The sequence below is a fragment of the Microcebus murinus genome, chromosome 8 (assembly GCF_040939455.1).
Source record: "Microcebus murinus isolate Inina chromosome 8, M.murinus_Inina_mat1.0, whole genome shotgun sequence".
NCBI classification, from domain to species: Eukaryota; Metazoa; Chordata; class Mammalia; order Primates; family Cheirogaleidae; genus Microcebus; species Microcebus murinus.
This window is the reverse complement of record NC_134111.1, coordinates 82,923,529-82,944,582: the sequence shown is the minus strand read 5'-3', so window position 1 is coordinate 82,944,582 and position 21,054 is coordinate 82,923,529. Positions and strand designations below refer to the sequence as shown.

The 21,054-nt window shown below is 33.6% G+C and overlaps 1 protein-coding gene across 6 annotated transcripts in view; it reads left to right on the top strand.

The window, feature by feature from the left end:
- Positions 1-21,054, top strand: part of ERBB4 (erb-b2 receptor tyrosine kinase 4) — a 1,053,313-nt gene that overhangs the window by 1,015,734 nt on the left and 16,525 nt on the right. For all 6 annotated transcript variants that reach the window (XM_020288223.2, XM_020288220.2, XM_020288224.2 and 3 more), the window contains one exon: positions 999-1,169. In XM_020288223.2, the coding sequence (XP_020143812.1) occupies positions 999-1,169 (171 nt within the window). The remainder of the gene's footprint in view (positions 1-998; positions 1,170-21,054) is intronic.

The following is a 21,054-nucleotide window of genomic DNA, read 5'->3' as shown; positions in this document are numbered from 1 at the left end:
GTATATTAACATTTAATTTCCCAGAAAAGAATTTTAAAATATGTTTTGTTTTATTTGGGGAGGTATGCAATATCTAACCCATAACTCAATTCAAATGAATTGATGCACATAGGAATCAAATAAAAGTCTGAAAGAATATTTTACATTTAATACTAAGAAAAGGACTGGATAATTTAAAAATTATAATATATTTCTCTATGATTATTTTCACCTAAACCTTAAACAAATGGACATTGGATTATACCGAATTATGTTTTCCAGTGAAACAAAATAGCCTTTAGCCTCATATCAATAGTATGACATGAAGAAAAAAATATCAATAGTATGACATGAAGATAAGTATTTCCAGCTGTTTTTGCCCCAAATTAAATTTCATGAACTAAAATTTGTTTTACAAAAAAATCACATAACTTTGAAAATATAAAAAAATTAATAAATGAAGCAAGAAAGATTATAACAAGTGTATTGGTTTTTCTCCCATACCAATTTATTCTATTTGCTACTTTGGCTGTGATTTTGAATACCCCCACTTTGACAATGTAGCCGTTTTGCTATAGAACAAATTATGGAGCCTATGTGTCCTGATAATTCTGCAGCATCAAACCAACCAAATAAAATAAAGATTGACAAATAGATTGTCTTTCATTATTTATATCTTAAAGTCACAATGCACCAACCATGTTGGCAATGAACTATTATTCTCAGGTTTGTGTTGAAGTTTGCCTCCCTAAAAACATCCTTAGCATTCTGCTTTATTCCTTTCTCATGGAATTTATCACATTCTTCTTATATTACATTTATTTATCTTACCTGTCATATATAAGCACATTATAGGCTTCTTTATGGCTAGTGGTTGTGCTAAAGAATTTTTTTTTGAAATGTGTACATGAATTTTTCAACCGTTTGTTAGGATATTACATAAATATTTGTTGCAGAGACTTTATATTTATGACGAAGGGAAGAATCATTTTTTGTGTGTCTGTTGGGCAATCTTTCAGGGTGATGATCGTATGAAGCTTCCTAGTCCAAATGACAGCAAGTTCTTTCAGAACCTCTTGGATGAAGAGGATTTAGAAGATATGATGGATGCTGAGGAATATCTGGTCCCTCAGGCTTTCAATATCCCACCTCCCATCTACACCTCCAGAGCAAGAATTGACTCAAATAGGGTAAGAAGGAATTACATACAATTATTTCTAAGAAATAAAATGAAAGAGATTTATGAACAGATTGGTAAGCACTAAAATTTCAAAATAATTATATAGGTCAGATCATGTGATGCCTACATTAAAAATACACCATACTCAAAAATATGTGCCAAGATTGTCGAATACAGTTAATTTTGGAAGACAAACATGGGCAATACAATATATACTCTACAGGGCTTTCAAGATTTCAAACAAATCTTAATTTTTAAGAACCAACTCAAATAAAACTGCATATGTATATAAATCAATGAACATTCTTACCAAGTAGGCTTTCTAATTTTCTTTCTTAAAAAGATCCTATGACTTATTACTCAAGAGTACAACTACAACTTTCTTTCACTCGTTTAAGAAACATTAAATATTTTCTGTCAAGTTGAAGTAGAAACACGGAAAACTGTGCAATCCTTTGAACTAAATCAATCATATTGAGAGGTCTGATGGATCGTTTCTAAAATGTACTTTTAAGTTTTGAAAGAAGCTTCTGAAAAGAATTTACATTTTATTTTCAATATTAAACCCACTCTATATGGATGCCATTCCTTCTCTGAAAGCTGCCCAATCCATGTACTTGTTAATTTTTTAAAATCCAGTTATCATTCAACATATATTGCATACCTCTGCATGTGAAGCATTAGTATACATTTGAAATCCAAAGAATTTTGACCTAACCCCTGCCTTCAAAAAGTGTCCACCTTTAATAAAAGAGTCACGCAGTTATAGTAGTAAGTAATCAGGTAATACTCACCTAGTATTTACAGTTCAACATGTATATGTTAACCCTCTTAATCTTTACACGAACCTGATGAGATTCTGTTGTTTATCATTCTCTTCTTACAAATGAGGAATCTTACCACAGAGAAGTCAGGTGATTTGACTGGTATCACACAACGAAGAGCAGAATTCTAACATAAGTTCTGTGTCTCTGCTTTGCTATGCTCTTGCTTCAAAGTTACTGTAATATGTTATTTTCATGATGTGATTATTTTTCTTGGCACTAACCTGTCTGAGACTTGTTTTGTTTGGGAAATTCCCCAGATGATTTTCTTATAAAATGCATCCTTCATCCTGCCCTATACCTTTTGGCCGTCTACCTCCATTTAGAAGGTCTGATATAGAAAGAGGCAGAGACGGAGGCCCCAATTAATTTTTCTTTTCCATGAAAAATATGCCATTACATATTGAAACTGAAAATTGAATCATATGCCCAATAGGAAGAGGATAACTAAAGGTTTTAAAAATTAAATCAATTGACACATAATGAGTATCAGTCTTTTGTTCATGGCAAGGAGAAAAGTCTTTAAGGTGTATAAAGGAGGCTCTTTGTTTTCCTCTCTGTATATTTTACAAAATAATCAAATTATACCCTGTATTTTTCATTTTAAATGACAAATTCATTGCTTTTGATTATAACAGTGATTTAAAAAAAAAAAAAAAACAGTATTTCTTCCTTAACTTGAAATGCTATGAAGTTCAAGAGCTTGAATCTCTTTTTTATAAAAATTCTCAAATTCCAACATTTTGTTCATTTTAATTTATGATGTTCAATGCAAGCAATTCTTTTTTTTAATTTATTTTAGTAGGTTTAGGGGTACAAGTTGAATTCTATTGCATGTATATATTGTATAGTGATAGAGTCCGGGCTTTTGGTGTACCCATCACCTGAGTAGTGTCCATTATACCCCATAGGTAATTTATCCTTCAACTCTCCCACCCTACCCCCTTTTGAGTCTCCAATGTCCATTATACCACTCTGTGTGCCTGTGAAGAGCCATAGTTTAGCTCCTACTGATAAGTGAGAACACACAGCATTTATTTTTCTGTTCCTGGGTTAGTACACTTAGGATAATGGCCTCCAGTTCCATCTGAGTCATTGCAAAAGCCATTATTTCATTCTTCTTTGCTGAATAGTATTTCATGGTGTGTGTATACACACACACACACACACACACACACACACACACACCACATTTTCTTAATCCACTCATCAGTTGATAGGTTCTTAGGTTGATTCCATATCTTTGTAAATGTGAATTTTGCTGCAATAAAAGTATTAGTACTTCTGATATAATGATTTGTTTTCTTCTGGGTAGATACACAGTAATGGGATTCAATGCAAGGAATTATTAATAAAGGTTTGAGCTAACTGAGTGGAATAAGTGAAACAAAGTAGAAATTACATAAGGACTTATTTGTCCTTTAGTCATCATTTCTTATTCCACATTATTAAACAATGTTATCTCTAGACTTCTTTTTACTTTTTTAGTCCTTGGAAAAATAAATTGTGCTTAAATATTTTATTAGGGGGCATTAAAAAGTCTTATTAGTCATCGATATTGCTCTAACTTTTTTATATCTGGCATTATGTAGCTTTTATGGCAATTTCTAATATGTGCAAATGTTGTTTCCCTCCCTTTTTTCTTATAAGACTAAGTTATGTTACTTTAGAGCCAGAAAATAAATTATAAATTATGTGCTAAGGGAATATCTTAAAGTGAATTTTGATCAAATGTCTCTTAAGCATATTTGATGGACTTTGAAACCCAAAAGTAATTAATTTTTAAAATATAGACACCACACCTCACTAGCTGAGAAACTATAGGTAATGTGAATATCCCTAAGACTTTGTTTACTTATTTTTGAAGTAAATGCAATAGTACCTATCTTATATGAGTGTTAGGTAATTAATTTTTAAAAACATGCAGAGTGTCTATAGTACCAGGCAAATAAATATTTATTACCTTCATTTTAGAATCAAATTTCATTTTTACTTTTTGTCAGTATCATATATCATAAATAATCACCCTGTCTTATAAGGTTTTCTACCCATTATCTATTAAAAGAATATTGATGCAATCACTACTTGGCAAGCAAATTATTTCTGCTGATGTGTTTTAATAGAAAATAAGTTATAAAAATTACTTTTCTATAGTGTTTTTAATTGTTTGAAATTCTGTATGTATTTTGATAAATTGTAACTTTAAAGCAATGGCTCAATTCAAAATACAGTTTTGATATTTGTCCAGGAAGTTGATGGATACAAATGCAACTGATGCTAGACAATTGTTACCTAATTTATAGCTGATATTATTGTTAGATATACTTTTAATATTATCTCAAATATTTTTATCAAAATAATGTTCCCAAAGCACTTACTCTAGAATGATGTAAATAGGAGAACATAAGAAGCTATTTAACTTCTGTAAACAATTCTCTACATCCGCAAAATCGGGATTAAAGGAATTTCTCACAGAACATTGTGAGGATTAATTTTGTATATGTGAGCATGTAGCCCATTGATGGACCTGTAGCAGATGCTCTTTAGTGTGAAAATAAATGAAGATTAGCCAAACGAGAAAAGCAAAGGCTATTTATTCAGAGATTGCATGGCAAGGAAGTCAGACACCATCACTTGCATTTTGGCAGAGACTGAAGGGCAGGCAGAGGAGTGGGAAAGCTTTATAGTGAAAAAAGTCTTCATGTATGTGCTGATTGGAGGCTGTCAGCTTGGTGAAGCTGTAGGCAGGCTAACTAGAAGTGATGGTTAGGGGTGCATATTTGGCTTTCTCCAATTGGTCCAAAGTTGGAAACAAGCACAAAAATTAGTTGTCAGTTGTTAATCAAGTTCTGGTCATTTGGGCCCAATTGTTATAGACATTACTGTTTAGCTTCTTAGATTGTTACTAGAGATAGCAATCTGACTTCCTGCAAGTCTGATATACAGAAGACTAGGTTTCTGAGCTGTTTATTGTAGATAAGGGAGTTCATTTTCTGGGCAGGCTGCTGTAGGTTGTGGGTCAGAGTTCTATTTTTATATATGATCTTGTCATTGCCCCTTTGTATATTTAGTCTATCAAGAGGTTTTAGTTTCCATTGCTGCCTTCCTCTCTCTGGATATATTTATTTAAACATACACTGCCTAATATATTCAATTAAATGTTCAGTACAATTTTAAAATTCCTTCATAAGTTTTTTGTTTCTGCTGATATAAATAAGTTTGGTATTTTTCTTTTGCATTACCTGGATTTATATTTGTTTTATATAATGAATTGTATATTAAATAAAATAGTAATGAATAAAAATATCTAATAAAATGGATATGGCTGAAAATGTTTTAGCTTTCTTATGATACTAGAAAATTTAAGTAATGTAAAGCTTCCATGAATTTTTATGGAGGAAGACACATTTTAATTGTGACAGGATCATTGTCATTTGTGAGGAATAATTTAAATATTAATTGTTCCACCTCTTTCAAAACATACCAGATAACTCTCCATTATCTGGGCTGATGGAATACAGAGGAATTGCAGCTCCTCCACATTGGTGAAGTGGATAACCCACAATAGATCTATCGTAATTTGAACTCTTCTCCACTTCTTTTCTATTTGCCAAGAAGTAACAATATTAATATATTTACATTTTTTCTTCCTCTTTTTGCACTCTCCCTCTTAGTATTGATATATAGGTAAGTTGAAAATGGACAAAATGTAAGCAGAAATGAAGGATAAAAAAAATTAAAGGAGTTGGATATCTAAAAACTTTGATCAGTTTCTAAATCATTGAAACTAAACTGAATGTTTCAACTACTAAGAAAATGTGATTTTATATATTTTATTTTATGCCACTATCACTTTGTCCTCAGATTAAATTTCATAACTTTAATATAGATATTTTAATAAGGTTACCACAGGCAATGTAATTACCTTTGACATTTTTATAAGTTTAACTCCTCCCCCTCCAAAAGAAATATAAGCCAAACTTTGGTCCTCCCATAGGATTATAATATTGTTCTATATATGCTTCCTAATGATATATAAACTAATATAAATTCAAACAAAATTATAATGCAGAAACAATGATGTCATTCTCAATAATGACATTTGAAAATGTGAGAGTTTCAATTGGGTTTGTCTTTATACTCCAATAAATCAAAATCATGATCTCTTATTTGATGAAATAATAAAAATAGTAATAATATCAGCTAAAACTTATTGAGTGCTTACTGTAACTCAGGTACTATGCTAAGTGCTTTAAATTAACTATCTTACTTTTATTTCACAAAGCCCTAGAAGGTAGGTACTAATGTTAGTTCCATTTTAAGAGTTAAGAAAATTGAGCTATGGAGAGTTCTTATCATATGAATGATAAGAAGAACTAGAAATTGAGTCCATATTTCAGTATTTCTCATTTTGACTTACTATCAAACATCTTGCTGCTGATGGAAGCTAACACTTTTCATTCACTTAATGGTAAAATGGATTTAAAACACTAAATTGCAAGTCAAAAATCTCACATTCTAGAACCAACTTTATGACATTTAGCCTCAGCCATGTTTTAAAATTACCTTATCATAAAATGACTTTTCAAAATAATGATTATATTTCATGCATTTACATTGTAATTTCTTCCAAGAAATATTTAATTGAGAAATGATCAAAAGCATTTTGAGTTACCTATATACATAACTTTTTTTCTTATGTGATTGAACATAGAAGGGAAAACCCTATGGACATAAGTTAAGGAAGTATCTCATAGCTAAATGATGTAGTGGGAAAAATTTGTGATGATATAACAAGGTTACCCTGGTTGCAATTTACCAAGGATCAATATCAATTCCAAAAAGGGCTGCTACTTGATGATAAATGATTGTAGTTTCAGGATATTGGTTTTACATTTTATCCTAGATATGTCAAGGCTTCCTACATGGTGTCCTTGACATGATACTTGCGGGCTTTTTGTTTGTTGGTATTTTGTTTTTTAATCTATTAAGCCAAAAGAAGGAGTTCTTATTAAGACACTCCATATCACTAGGTTTGTTATTTGTTTTTAGAGACAGGATCTTGCTCTGTTGCCCAGGCTATAATACAGTGATGTGATCACAGCTCACTGCAGCCTCAAACTCCTAGGCTCAAGATATCCTCCTGTCTTGGACTCCCAAGTGGCTAGGAGTGCATGCCACCACACCTGCTTAATTTTATTTTTTGCAGAGACAGGATCTTGCATTGTTTCCCAGGTTGGTCTTGAATTCCTGGCTTCAAGTGATCCTCCCACCTCAGCCTCACAAAGTGCTAAGATTATAGGCATGAGCCACCATGCCTGGTCTCACTGTTTTTTTGTTTGTTTGTTTTTGTCTCAAAATTTTCTTCATATAAATAGGAATCTCTTAAATTGTTCAATTTATTATAATGAAAGAGTAAGTGAATTAATATATTGAATATTTATTATAGGTGAGGCAGTGTGTTTAGCAATTAGGGTACAGAGTTAGAAGACAGAGGTTCTACTTTTGAAGACTTTATATTCTAGTTGAGGTGGTGATATTATGAGAGATATATGCCAAGTATTACAGGAAAAAAGCAAAGGAAACCAAATCAACTTAAGAGGATATAGAAAGTCATTTTAGCTGTATCTTTGTGAACGATGAGGATATAGTTTGGAATAGAAGTAGAGTTTTGGTGGAACACATGTGAAATGAGTCACAGGAAAGGCAAAGAAACAAAACACAAAGAATCCCACCGTGAACAAAGGTAAAGAGATATATTCTAAAGTTACTTTTAAAATCCTACTTTTTGTAATATTTCTATGTTGCATATGCTTGAGAACTTTTGTTATCAGAGGAGTCAGGATAGACTCTCTCCCAATTTGCCTAATTTTTTGTCAGTATTATGAACCTTAAAACATGGTTTTGAAATGTCTTGCTCCTAATTAAATTATCCAATTCAAAACAAAATCCTCTCTTGGCCTTCCTGAAAAACAGCTCTCAAATTTCCTGTCTTCTGTTTCTCCCACCATGACTCTAATTCAGGTCCTTACCACTTCACAGAAGTCACTACAATATATTCCTAACTGATACCCATTTTTTTTTTTGCAAATGGGCTCACTTTCTAAATATAGTGTTTACATTATACCAAATGAAAGACAGTATTAATGAATATTTCCAGTGACTGATCATTTATTGGCACCAATTTCAGTTTTTTTGTCCTCATCTATTTAGAGTATAGCTTTCCATTATTTTCATCAGTTGAATAAACTTGAATGATACATGTTTTATGAAGTCCCCCTCTATATGATATATAATCCTATTATCACTAACAGTTGAAGGATTTTTGAACATTTATTTTCGGAAATGCCTTGGTCATTACAGTTGACCAGTCTCTGCAATTTATCTTCCACTGCTGTCTATCACACACACAAAATTTCCCAGAGCTGCAAGTATTATCCAAACGTTGATTTCTTTAAAAATATAGATTATGTGGGTGCTTTCTGTTTTTGTTTTGCAGTATGGATAGATAGTTGACTTATTTTAACAAAGAGCTCTCTCTTCTTAATGTATTATACATTTGTCTCTTTCTTTCAAATAGGAACCTAAAGTCAAGTTACATTCACTTATTCTTCCAAGTTTTTGAAAATTACGATACGAAAAATGGTTCTGATTTCTCTGATTTTCCACTGATTTTAGGAAGTCCCTCACCCTCTCAAACAGTTCATTTATAGCAAAATGTTGAGTGACCTTTTTGTGCAATGCCTTCTCTACCAGTGACTTTCTTAAAATCTGAATATATTATTTTAGTTATGCTACTCTGCAAGATTTGCTTTTCTTTAACAAAGTACTCTTTTTTTGTCTTTTTGCCCATTGCTATTGTTTTTTTATTTCTCCTTGACTTTCTAAAAATCTTCATAGGATTTAGGTCATAACATCTTATTAAACATAATGATAAGCCTTCTATGGTACCAGGTCTGCAATCTTTATTTAATACTACCTTTAGGAATTGCAAACAAAATTAAACTATCCTCAATTTCTTAAGTTCATTACTTAAGATAGTTTTTAGACTTGTTTCTCAAATCTATCTCCAAGTATTATCTTCTAATAGATTTGGACTTTGTATAATACCTCTTTGTTATAGTACAGTTGGAATTCCTCTACAGTTGTTCCTTTATTCTTCTGGGAATCTGCTTTTTCTGTTGGTAAAGAATTGCCTGTACTCCCTTCAACATTTTCCCTTATACAAAATGTCAATTTTTCTCTTCTCTCTCCAATCTTTAAGCAAAGTCTAGTCCTCCATGTGGGTAAAATTAATGCCTCCATCTGTAATACTGATGTGTATAAATGCATCTTTATACATGTGATAGAGGTGAAACGTTTCCTACAACAGGGTAAATCACATTGATTTAACCCCCCATCCAAGGTGAGAGAGCAGCCACATATTTAGAGCTTCCCAAAGTTAGGGAAGGAGGAGGAGTTGGCAATAGAAATATTTTTTTAAACAACTTTAAAAAACAAATAGATTTTTCTTGTACATAAAGTTCCACACTCTATTTACACAGACGTATCAAGCTCTCCGTACCGTATTGACAGCATAATCTTCTTCCCTCTCATTTGCCACTTGCTTTTCCTTCCTTTGCCATAGCCTCTATGTTCTTCTCTGGACATTTGTTTCAATCAGATTTTCCCTGATTAGAAATATAACTGGGGCGGTTTGTCTTTGGCCCTAGTATATAGCTCAATTCTAAGTGTAGCCATTTGCACCACTGACATGCTATTGTAGTATGAAGTGTATGCATAAGTAACTATGTACTCGTGGAGTGTCAAAGCTTCAAGAGACCTTACAGGCCTTCTAGTAAAAACCCTGTCATCCTACAGGTGTATAAACTGATACTGGAAAGGGTAAAACCCATAGCCCATTGTCCTTGTGCTTCGAAGGGAGCAGTGGGAAGCCATGTTCCAGTCTACCCAGTCTGAGTGTAGTATTGTCTTCTGTTTGTTCTGCCAGCTCAAAACCATGGAAATCTTCATTTTGACTTCAAGTCTAATGATATTTAGGATCATTTGGTTTCAAAGGCTCTTACTGGGAGTGCAATGAGAAATTCAAGCCCCTGCTGCTGTTTTGTCTCCTTTGTTTATGCCTCTGTGAGATTCCCTGTAATCAAGAGTTAATGGTTCAGGAGGATCAAATAGAGTTGATAGAGCCAAAGTCAAAGCAAAAAAGCAAGGAGAACAATGTCTATATTGGGACTCAATAATTATAATACATACTTAAAGATAAAAGGATCCTTATAAGTTTAACAAATGTTTCAGAGTTTTCAAGCACACACCTGAATTTAGCTACCATTTATTGATCGCATATTCATGCATTAGGCTCAGCTCTGGGCTTTTTACATTTATTAACTTCAACCTGCATAACAAGGATAAGTGAAAAACACTACCATTCTTGTTTTACAAAGGCAGAAAAAGAAACAGAAAGAGGCAAAGTCTTTTTGCTTTCAGCTCATATGGTAAAAAGTGAGGTTTGATCCCAGATCTTTCTGGCCTTTATTCTATGCTTTTAATTCCCACCCTTCATTGGGTAAAATAAAAGATCAATATATTATCTCTAATGAATAATAATTAAACTATAAATATAAGCCTAAAAGTTATTCAAATGAAGTTCATTAAAAAATTGGTATAGATTTCTAGTTTCTTTAATTTGTTTTTTTAAATATTTGGGACAATTTTTATGAAACCTTTTTTTTACTCTAATCTACAAAATAATATTTTGAAGAATACCCTTACCCCTTCACATCCTCAAAGTCTACTACAAGCAATGTAATAAAAAATTTAAAGAAATCACTTTCATTCATAAAAATAAGTGATAGTTGAACAGTGCTTTAAAGTTTGCAAAGCACTTTGGCATATTTAGCATTTTATTTTCACACCAGAATCCTAATTATAGAGTAGCCAAAATTCCAAGCCTATTCAATGATGTGGTAACTTGGTTCAGAGCTTGGTGTCTACCAAAACAGTGTCAGGTCTTCTGACTCCAAGTAGGGTGACTTATTCATTCAGAAATGATTCACATGAAAGAACTTCTTGTACTTATTGTTTGTAGCTTCTTATCAGTACCAGCTTTGGCTACTGCCAAACATGTTTCTGCAACACTGAGACAACATGCGCCATCAAAACACTGCTTGTTTAAGGGAAGTCTGGCATTAAAGAATATTTCAAAGATATTTATTTTACACTTGAATAATTGTCAGCCAGCACAAGATGCCTTTTTGAACAACTAGAAGAAGCGTCTTCCATTCTTTGTTAAAAATTGCTAAAGGAGAAAATCAAAGCTAGAAAAAGAAACAAAAAGGAGGGAGGGACAGCTATAGAAGATACTTGGATTTAGAATGATAATGAATGTTTTATCTAAGTCATTTAGATGGTTAATTTTTAGTATTACTGCTACAAGATTTGCAGCTTGGTTTTAAATTATCAGAAAAATGTCATCAAGAAGCTTATTCTTTACTGTCCAGACCTAGAGAGTACAATTGTGAGTTTCCTTACCCTTTACATAATAGAATTGGGACATTATCATCAACTTTCTATTCAGATTTTTTGGAGGTTATTTATGTATGTCTATATTTATTTATTTATTTTTTTACAAACCCATCTTTGTCTGCCCGAGCTCCCTGTTCAGGCCAGCCTGCTATGATGATTGCTTCTGCAAAGACTTGAGAGAGAGGAATGTTCTATTTCATTCTCAATAAGGATTGATGGCATTCTGAGAGGCTCAGAATATCCTTTGATTACTCCATGAAAAAGAATGGAGACGATGGTTGTGGATAGTAGGGGGTGGGCTTGCTCATCAGCTTTCCTTTGTGCACTTTCTGCAGTTGAACATATCCTAATCACAAGTATCTTGTGTTTCAGTCCCTTTCCTCGCTGCTCACCTGCCCACATGAAAAGTTCCCTTTTCAGTTCAGAATTCTGACATACCAGCGTGTTCTAAAGAGAGGCTAATTTGTGCTCTGTAGTTTTTACTCAGACACTGTAAATGAATGGCTGTGGATCAGCCTCTCATTACACTTGAGCGAAAGCTGAATAGAGAGACTGGTAGACTACCATGGGAAAAATTCCAAATACTACAACCATATCTCTTGCTGCAAAATATTCTACGTTGTGATGAAAGACATGGTAGAATTCAAAAAGGGAGATAAATTGGAAGTTTAATCTACAACCAATTTGGTTTGCTTTTTCCAACAATAATCACAGATATTGTTTAGTAACATTTTTACTTGTTTCCCTCCCTGGAAGAAAAAATGTTTAAAATTCCTAGCATATTGGAGATATTGAGGTATACATAATTCATATTCATTTTGAGCCTAGTATAGTCTCGTTTTAGTTAGAGTCTCTTTGTAGTTCTATGTTAAAAAGACCATGCTACTGAAAATTCCTGAGTTGAAATGATTAAATTCATCCCTTTACTCCTAGTAATTGCACATATTTATAAAAGTATTAGATTATTAAAAGAGTAAATAACAATAGGTGATACCTATCACCCTTATCTTGTGCCAATCTAATATGTATTCATTTATTAAATTTCATGAAAACCCTTTGAGTTTAGTATTTTCTATTTAATTTTGCAATTTTAGTATTTACTCTTATTACTATTATTAATATTACCTATTCACTGTTGTATCACCTATTTAGTATATGAGGAAATTGAATCACAGCTGTTAGATGACAGAATGCAGCAGCCTGGCTCTAGAGTTCTAGAAGCTTCTCTCTTCACCACAATGATGCATTGCCTCTTACTCTGCCTCTGATATTTCTTTGCTGTTTAATCATGGCTATGAAGTCAGTACTCAATACTTTAAGAGGAGTATATCAGTAAAGAATTTTGACTTTCTGAATTTTGTTATCATCAGATTCCTCATAAATATTAATGTTGATCTTAAAGGGACTATCTGAATGGTCTTACCAGTAGCTGCTTATCCACTAATTCAGATTTAGAAATTTCTACTTACCTCCATCAAATAATGATTAATTCAGGCAAGTAGCAAAGAGCATCTCTTCTTTCAATACCATATTCATTCATCAAACATTTATTTAGGTATCTACTATGTATCTGATATAATTGATTGCTTACTAGGGCCATATCTAATCCTGCCCTCAAGAAACTTACAAATAACTAGCCAATAAAATACAATGAGAAAGTGTAACAACAGGGACAGAGAGAAAGCATAAGGGATCATTTGAGCGAATAAGGGTGTTTAAGCAGGAGCATGGAAAGGTCAGATTTGACTTCTAGTAAGAAAATTCTGGCAGCTTTTTGATATGTGAGCTAATACAAAGAGAGATTAATTTATTTCCAGAGTCAGAGAAAATAGAATGGAAAGTTCAATGTAGGTGATGGTTTTGAGATAGAAAGAACAGGATTTGGATACCAGTTGGGTGTTGCAGAGTGAGATGGAGAGAATACAAGGGTGACACCAAGTTTTCTGATTTGGCAACTAGGAAGATGTTAACATTACTATTAGTGTATGAAAATGGAGTTGAATAAGGAAATATAATTAGTATTTTGGAATATAAGTAGATATAGTCTTTATATAGTGAGGAATATGTGTCTAGAGCTCAAATGAAGTTAAGTCATGATTTGGAAGCCATTATTATCCTAGATTCATGACATACTGCTATTCAAGTATAATTTCAGTAGAATGTAGAACTTGTAAGGAGCAGAATACAATCAATTGAGGAGTAAGGCAGGAGGTGTGAATCTCTTTGGAAAACTATTCTATGTGAAGGAAAGACAGGAGACAGAATGTGAGTTCAGTGAGGAAGATGGGTCAGAGGAAGTTTTCTAGAATAATGAGCATCTGAACATTCTTAGAGACGAGTGAACTAGTGAAATAGAGATGACGGAAGATAATAGGAAAAGGAATAGTTGGAGAAAAGTCCAGTAGTTAGGGGAGTATAAGTCACTATACATTTGTAGAAAAGTTCATCTTAGGCAAGAAGTAATTTTGGCATGAGGAAACTTAACAATGAAATTTTAACACATATGTCAGATGGGAGTTTCTCTGTCCCTTGAGCACTAGATAGAATTTTGTTGAACCTAAATTCACAGATGGAAGACATTCAAACTGCTTCCCTATTTTTTCTTTTAATTTACTTGGGATAAAGTGCTGAATGAAGCAATTTAGTAATCTGGCAACATAGTATACCATGAGATCTGACTGCCTGTACTTAAATCCAGGCTCCTGTACTTACTAGTTGTGTAAACTTGGCCACTTACTTAACCTCTTGGTTTACTCTGTTCTAAAATGAAGATAAAAATAATATCTACCATAGTTGTGTATGAAGATTTAGTGCAATAATATAGGTAAAGCTCTTCAAACTAACTATGCAATAACCGTTAGCTCTTCTCTCTTCCCAGATTCCAAGTTCCTCATGTGGTACTGCTCTCCCACACTTCACTGGTTCTTCCCCTTTCTTTAATTTCCATAACCCAGTCCCTTCTTTCATTTCTCCAACAACATAAATAATTCACACCAAGACTCTGTGAATTTGGGAGATTAGATTGAAAATAGAACTGGTAGACTAGGTTGAAAGTTCGTATCATAGAGAGTACAGTTGCTTACGATTTAATCCTTTTCTCTCTCTGCTGTTCTTAGCTCTGTTTCCTCAGATTGATAGTGGAATCCCAAATTTCCTATCTCTCTCTCTCTCTCTAGCTCTCTTTCTCTCTCTCTCTTTTTCTTTAGATACAGTCTCTCTCTGTCACCCTGGGTAGAATGCAGTGGCATCATCACAGCTCACTGTATCCTCAAACTCCTGGGCTCAAGTGATCCTCCTGCCTCAGCCTCCCAAGTAGCTGGGATTACAGGCCCATGCCACAGTGCCTGGCCAAGTTTTCTACTTTTAGCAGAGACAAGGTCTCACTCTTTCTCAGGCTGGTCTTGAATTCTTGACCTCAAGCAATCCTCCCACCTCAGCCTCCCAGAGTGCTAGGATTACAGGCTTAAGCTAATTATATATAATTATGTAAATACTAACATTGTGTATCTACTGTCAGTTGACCTTTATGTTAGGTTCTTTATATACATTCTTATAAATTATAGTACTAACCAAAAGGAGATACCATTCTTTCCCCATTTTAAGCTAAGGAAACTGGGAATCAGATAGGTTGAGTAGCTTGTGACATAGCTAGTAAGTGACACAGGAGTCAAACCCATATCTAGCTTACTTCAAAACCCATCCTGGAAAAATAAAATAGAATAAATAAAATTAATTGAGCACAAAAAAGGCACAATAACTGGTTAGAGATCGGAGAAAGGAAATCAATGAAGTGAAAGAATAGATGGCTGTAGTCAGAGAAAGAGATTTTTTTTTTTAATTGGTAATGAGAGGTCTTCCCAGTGATGTTAAGGTGTAGTGACATGGGAGATAAAGTGCAGTAGAGATAAGATTGTAGGCAAGGAAGAAGCTCAGGAATTGTAATGCTTCATATATAATATATTCAGTGGGATTCATGGTGAAAGGTGTTGGAACTGGAATGCCAGGAATGACTGAGCGATCTGAGTGACACCAGTGAACATGAACAGTGTGAGCGCTGGAAGGCACCTCCAAAGACTGTAGATAACAGTCACAAAGATAAGGACCTGTGGTTTAATCATTTAGCATGAATCTCCAAAAGAGGAGGGGTTTGAATGAATTTTGAAGTGTTATGATCTGGAACCTTACAGTATATTAACCTTGGCTCAGATGCCTCTGTTAAATTGTGGAATAAACATTCTCTACTACAGAACGTATTCCAAGAAAGTCTTCTGGATGTGCACGGTGGCTTCTCCTGGATGCCACATTTTTGAAAAAATGTAATTTTGATAAAAAACGAACAGTAGAGCCATTCTCAGAAACAGGGAAGGTTGAATAGGGAGAGATCCAGGTTTGGTGGAGCCAGACACTTATAATTGAAAGTAGAGATAGAGCATCTTTAAGGAAAAGAATGCAAAAATAAAAATTTCACTTTTGCAAATCATTTCTTGATTTGAGTTCTTGACTTGAGTTCTTCACCAAGCCTTGAAAGGGGGCTATAATTGAAGGTTATGAGGCTTAAGCTTCACTACTTCAAGGTAAATCCACCTCTGGATAGAGGAGATTAGAAAACATATAGGAGGAATTGCTGTCAGGAATTAATGTGCTTCTGGTTTCAAACAGCATGTTAGTGATAGCTTCCTTTGGGGCTTGTGGTATTTAGAACCTAGAGATGAGTGAGCTGTGCCCTGGAAGTTTAATATAATAATGAAGCACACTTTATTTATTGCACTTCCTTCCTCTCTTCTGGGGGAGGATGGTCCAGCACGTTTAAAATTTTATTTGTAGGCTGATAAACGTTTTATGAATGTTCACCTCTCTATAGACTTAGGATGAGCTTGTTACTTGTTTTTGCTCTTCTCTTGACCAGAATTTCCAAGCAGGAGAATATGAAGGCATTTCAAAGCAAATAATTCACAGCCTGGGCTTGTGTCAAGCTCTCTTGGAAATATCTTCTCCTCCTGCATAATTGACATTCAATGTGTTTTCGTATGGCAACAGACTGAATAAAAATTATAGACTTGCTGTCAGTATGATGATATTACTTCTAATTGCTTTCACCTGAGCTTTTGGTCACTTTCCAATAAGAATTTAAGATCAGTACAAGAAATGATCAAAATGTCCTCTTGTCATTTATTGCTCTTGACAAGGATATCTAGATCTAAATTTGTTCACCAAAATCTGAGCTATTCAGTATCTTTTTAATACTTAGGTAAGTAAAGTTGGGAGAAATAAAAGAGGTGGGGTACTAATACAGTTGGTTGATTATCTATTTAAGGACCTTGTTACCCTAAAAGATGATACTGATGAATTAGATACAGTTTCAAAAAGTCTTAGACGTATTTATAAAGGATAAACACAGTTAAAGATTCCTAAGACAGCCTGGGGTACCGAATATTTAAGACTTATAGCAAAAGAGACAACCATACTCTTCCTTGTAAATATATTCATAAGACCAAGTATTACTATTTTTTTTTTTTTGGTCAGAACATAGCTGCACCTTGGCTTAATATCTTTCTTTAGATATGGTAAATAATAATGGTGCTAGTAATATAATAAATGACAAAGTGGCCTAGGAGATATAGCAGACGTTTTTCTCATCTCTCTAGTACTTTTTTGTTTGTTTATTTGGTATGCATCAGTAGAATAGCTGGGATACAGAATATGTGGAAAAGTCTAATCTATTTTATTTTCTCTCAGCTCCAATTTACTTATCAAATTACTTTAAAGTTGCGAATCTAAGCACCTTTCGGTAATTTGGCTTTCCAAGGTGTGTCTTTCTTGAAAATGTTTTTTATGTTTTTAAAATCTATAAAATGCTTTGGATCCCAATTCATTAAAAAGGTGACACAGGGGAATTCTGTTTCCACCAAGCAAGGAATGAGAGTTCAAACATTTTCTCCATGACTATGTGGCTTTTTTTAGTTTATCAGCTTTCCCTGAAAAAATCGGCAATCACAGGGAAGAAAAAATGCAACTGAAGCACTGAGGGCTTCTCTCCTTAGCCTATTGACAATGTTACAGTGTGAATTCTGCAACATATCTTACTAGGAGTCTGTCTGGATGCTTTCAGTTGTTCAGTAGAAGTAATTCAAAAAAATTCAAGTCCAATACATACTCTGCCAAGATGTAAATTTCTAGTGTCTGTGTGTCATCAACTCTCTCACTCTTGTCATCTAAAGAAAACAAAAATAATAAAAATTTTATTTCAGTTTCTCATAATCTCTACTGTCAGGTTATTCAGTTAATTTATTTTAGTTGGTTAAGCATTATATTATTGGATATTTAATATTTGCCTTTCTATGTCTAAGTGGTGAAAGAGTTCTAAGAAATCTTGCTTTGATTACTGCTGCACTAAGAAAACCATAGCATTTTTAATTTTCAAAGCTATGTTTTAAAATAGCTATAAATGATGTATTAATCAATATACATTCAGATAAAACTTATAAATTATTTTCACTATTTTATTTACATTAATAACAGAAATCATTTTTTACAGTTGTTTCATATAAAATTTGTGATACAAAATTTGCAAAATAACCTCTACCACCCCACAGATAATCATTCAATTGATATACAAAAAGTGAATGTTTATTTGGTTTATAGCATTTTAGTTCATTTTGTGTGAGTGATACTTGGAGAATTCAGAATTCTGCTATATTTTCTTTAACCTACTAGAGAAAGAAAACATGTTGCACATTTATATACTACATTATTTTATTCAAAGATATTTGGCATGAACATGAGCATATAAAACTCATAAAGCAGTTAGGACAGGCATTATTATTCCCATTTTACAGATGAGGACACAAAGCTTCGAGAAATATTTATCTATGGCAGCAGGGATGTTGTGTGCCAGGTTTTTCTCTGGTCAAGCACTCTTCTGCAGCTACTTCCCTTCCCAGAGACATGTCCTCTATAATTTTGATTTAGAATTTCATTGACTTATAATTTTGATTTTTCTGTACTACTTAGCCATGATTATCTTAAAAATAGGTTTTGAAAAATTTTAAATATTCCTTCCCTATGTGTCTATGCTGTGCATCACAATGTGGAAGCACAGGTGGGTGGTCTATGACACTTGTAGAGAAAAGATACACTTTGCATCTGCCTAGAGTTTCTTTATCCACAAAGTCTGTCTTCCTTATTGTTCTTACTTAAACATTTATGTTCTTCAGGGATAAAGCTAAAATCTGGTTTCCCTAGCCTCCAAAGCATTAGGAAATATATTGATGTCTCAAGGGAGTGGTGTTTTATTAGTGATAGAATCCTGAAGTTTTATAGCTGGATGTGAAATGTCCATTGTATTCGGAACCATTCACCATTTGTAAGAATACTTTTTAAAAATTTTGCCATTAAAATGAAGATTTCAAACAGTATCTTCAGAAATAGAAACCGACATTGACAAGAAGAGCGAGTACATTAGATAAATATAATATTCAGATGCTCTAGATTCAGTTTCACCTTATCTGCAGAGTAAGATTTGAGTAATATATAATTTTAAGAATGCTAAAATTCTACATTCTTCAGAACATATCTGACTGACTAGATGGATCTCTGAAATTCTCATTAGTAGAGCCTCTCTTTGGGTTTCAGACATCTTTCTGTCTATCCATCCTTTTATTCCACATAACTTTACAGAACATCCACCATGTCCATGCCCTAGCACTGTGCTATGCACGAAAAATATAATAGTGAGTTACAGTGAGTCCTCTTCCAAATAGGCTCATAGTCTAAGAAGGAGGACATACTAATGAAATAAATAAATAATTCAAATACAGTTGATAAATTGTGGGGCACATATTGGGTTCTTGATAAATATTTGTTGTATCGATAATTAAGTGTAATCAGGTAATGATAATTTTTCATGAGGTTAACATACAATCAAGGAAATGATAAGAACTTGGGAAGAGGGTGAGAGAGGAAATGGCTTGTTATAGGAACTGCTGGTGATTTATTTGACTGGTGGCTTATGTGGAGAGAGCAAGAACGTGAAGCTGGAGAAATTGGCAAGGATCATAGTCACCAAAGCCTCCAATGCCATAGGAAATTGAATTTATTTAGCCTAAGGGTAATAGGAGGTTTTGAAGTTTTTAAAGGAAGGAATGAAGTGTGAATGTTATATTGGAGTGAAGGGAAGGACTAAGATCAAGAAGACCAGTTAGAAGGTTTTTCCAGTACTCTAGTCAGGAAATGATACCATAATTGAGATTATCATGAGTGCCTGTTTTCACTAGCAAGTCCCAGTTTACTCCTGTTATCCTGGCATAATAATTAATAGCACTTTCTTTTACCCACAGCATATCCCACTAGGAATAATAAACTCTATGTTACCATAACCAAATTAAGATAATGGATGAAGATGGAGAGAATGGTTGGTTTCTGGAGATATTAAGCTGTTTGAAAGAGTAGACCTTGGATACTTACATACGAGGAGTGAGATAGAGGAGACATCAAAGATAACACTAAGATATTTGACTTGCACAAGTAGATAGGTTATTGATACCATTCTACAAGCCAAGACAAGTGAGTTAGGGAGAGGAGGTGGTCATTTCCGTTTGGGAAATGTGACATTTAAAGTGCCGTGAAACATTCCAGTGGAGATATCAAACCAGCAGTTAATTATAATATGAATATGGATTGATCTTCAATAGCTCAGTGTTACCTGAGATAGGTCCATCATGATCCACTAACACCAATTTGAGAAAATTCTCCAAATTAATTTATCAGACTAAATAGATGCCCTTTAGCTGAGCTAAAGCCACATCCCTGAAGAGAGGATAAGAGTATAGACAAGAAAAAAATGTTTTGGTGTGAGGTACTGACCCACAATGGGACACCTGAAATGGGAGAATAATATAGTTCTATTTCCGATAGCACCAGGGCAGGAAAAAATAGGCCCAGAAATCTGTTAGGGAGGCGTAAAGAATCATGGGCTTGAGAGTGAGGAGGTATCCTTGGTGAGGAAACACTGAGATCAGACTTCACCTGTTTTAGAGGTTCACCTGGGCTGTCTTTGACTCAGACATAATCTTAAGGATCCCTGGCAATTTTTTTTCTCCCCATTGCAAACCATAAAGATATTTTTTAATTAGTACTGTTGATTTTTCCTTGTTAGGAATTACCTGTGTCTTGAGGAAAGCTATTTGCCATCTCTGTCACTTAGGCTTAAAATAGAATGTGAATTGGTCATCTCTGGTATTCATGTCAGATTTAAATTAAGTTCTTTGGTTTCAGTTCTATTAATTTTTGCTTCCTTCGTTGTTTTTGGTTTTTTTTTTTTTTTTTTTTTTAGTAAAATGCTAACCATTTTAGAACTTGAAAGAAAATTCCTGTGGCCATGATCTTGGCTAATCTAAGTTGACTTTGGCAGCAAGCAGTGTAAATGGAAAACTAAGAAGTATTGGTTATTTTTTATTTTAGGAAATTCCAAAGTGGTTCACAAATAAATGTAAGAATGCTTTGTATATTTTTCTTATTCTTTTTTATATGCAGCAAAATCAGATTTGGGGT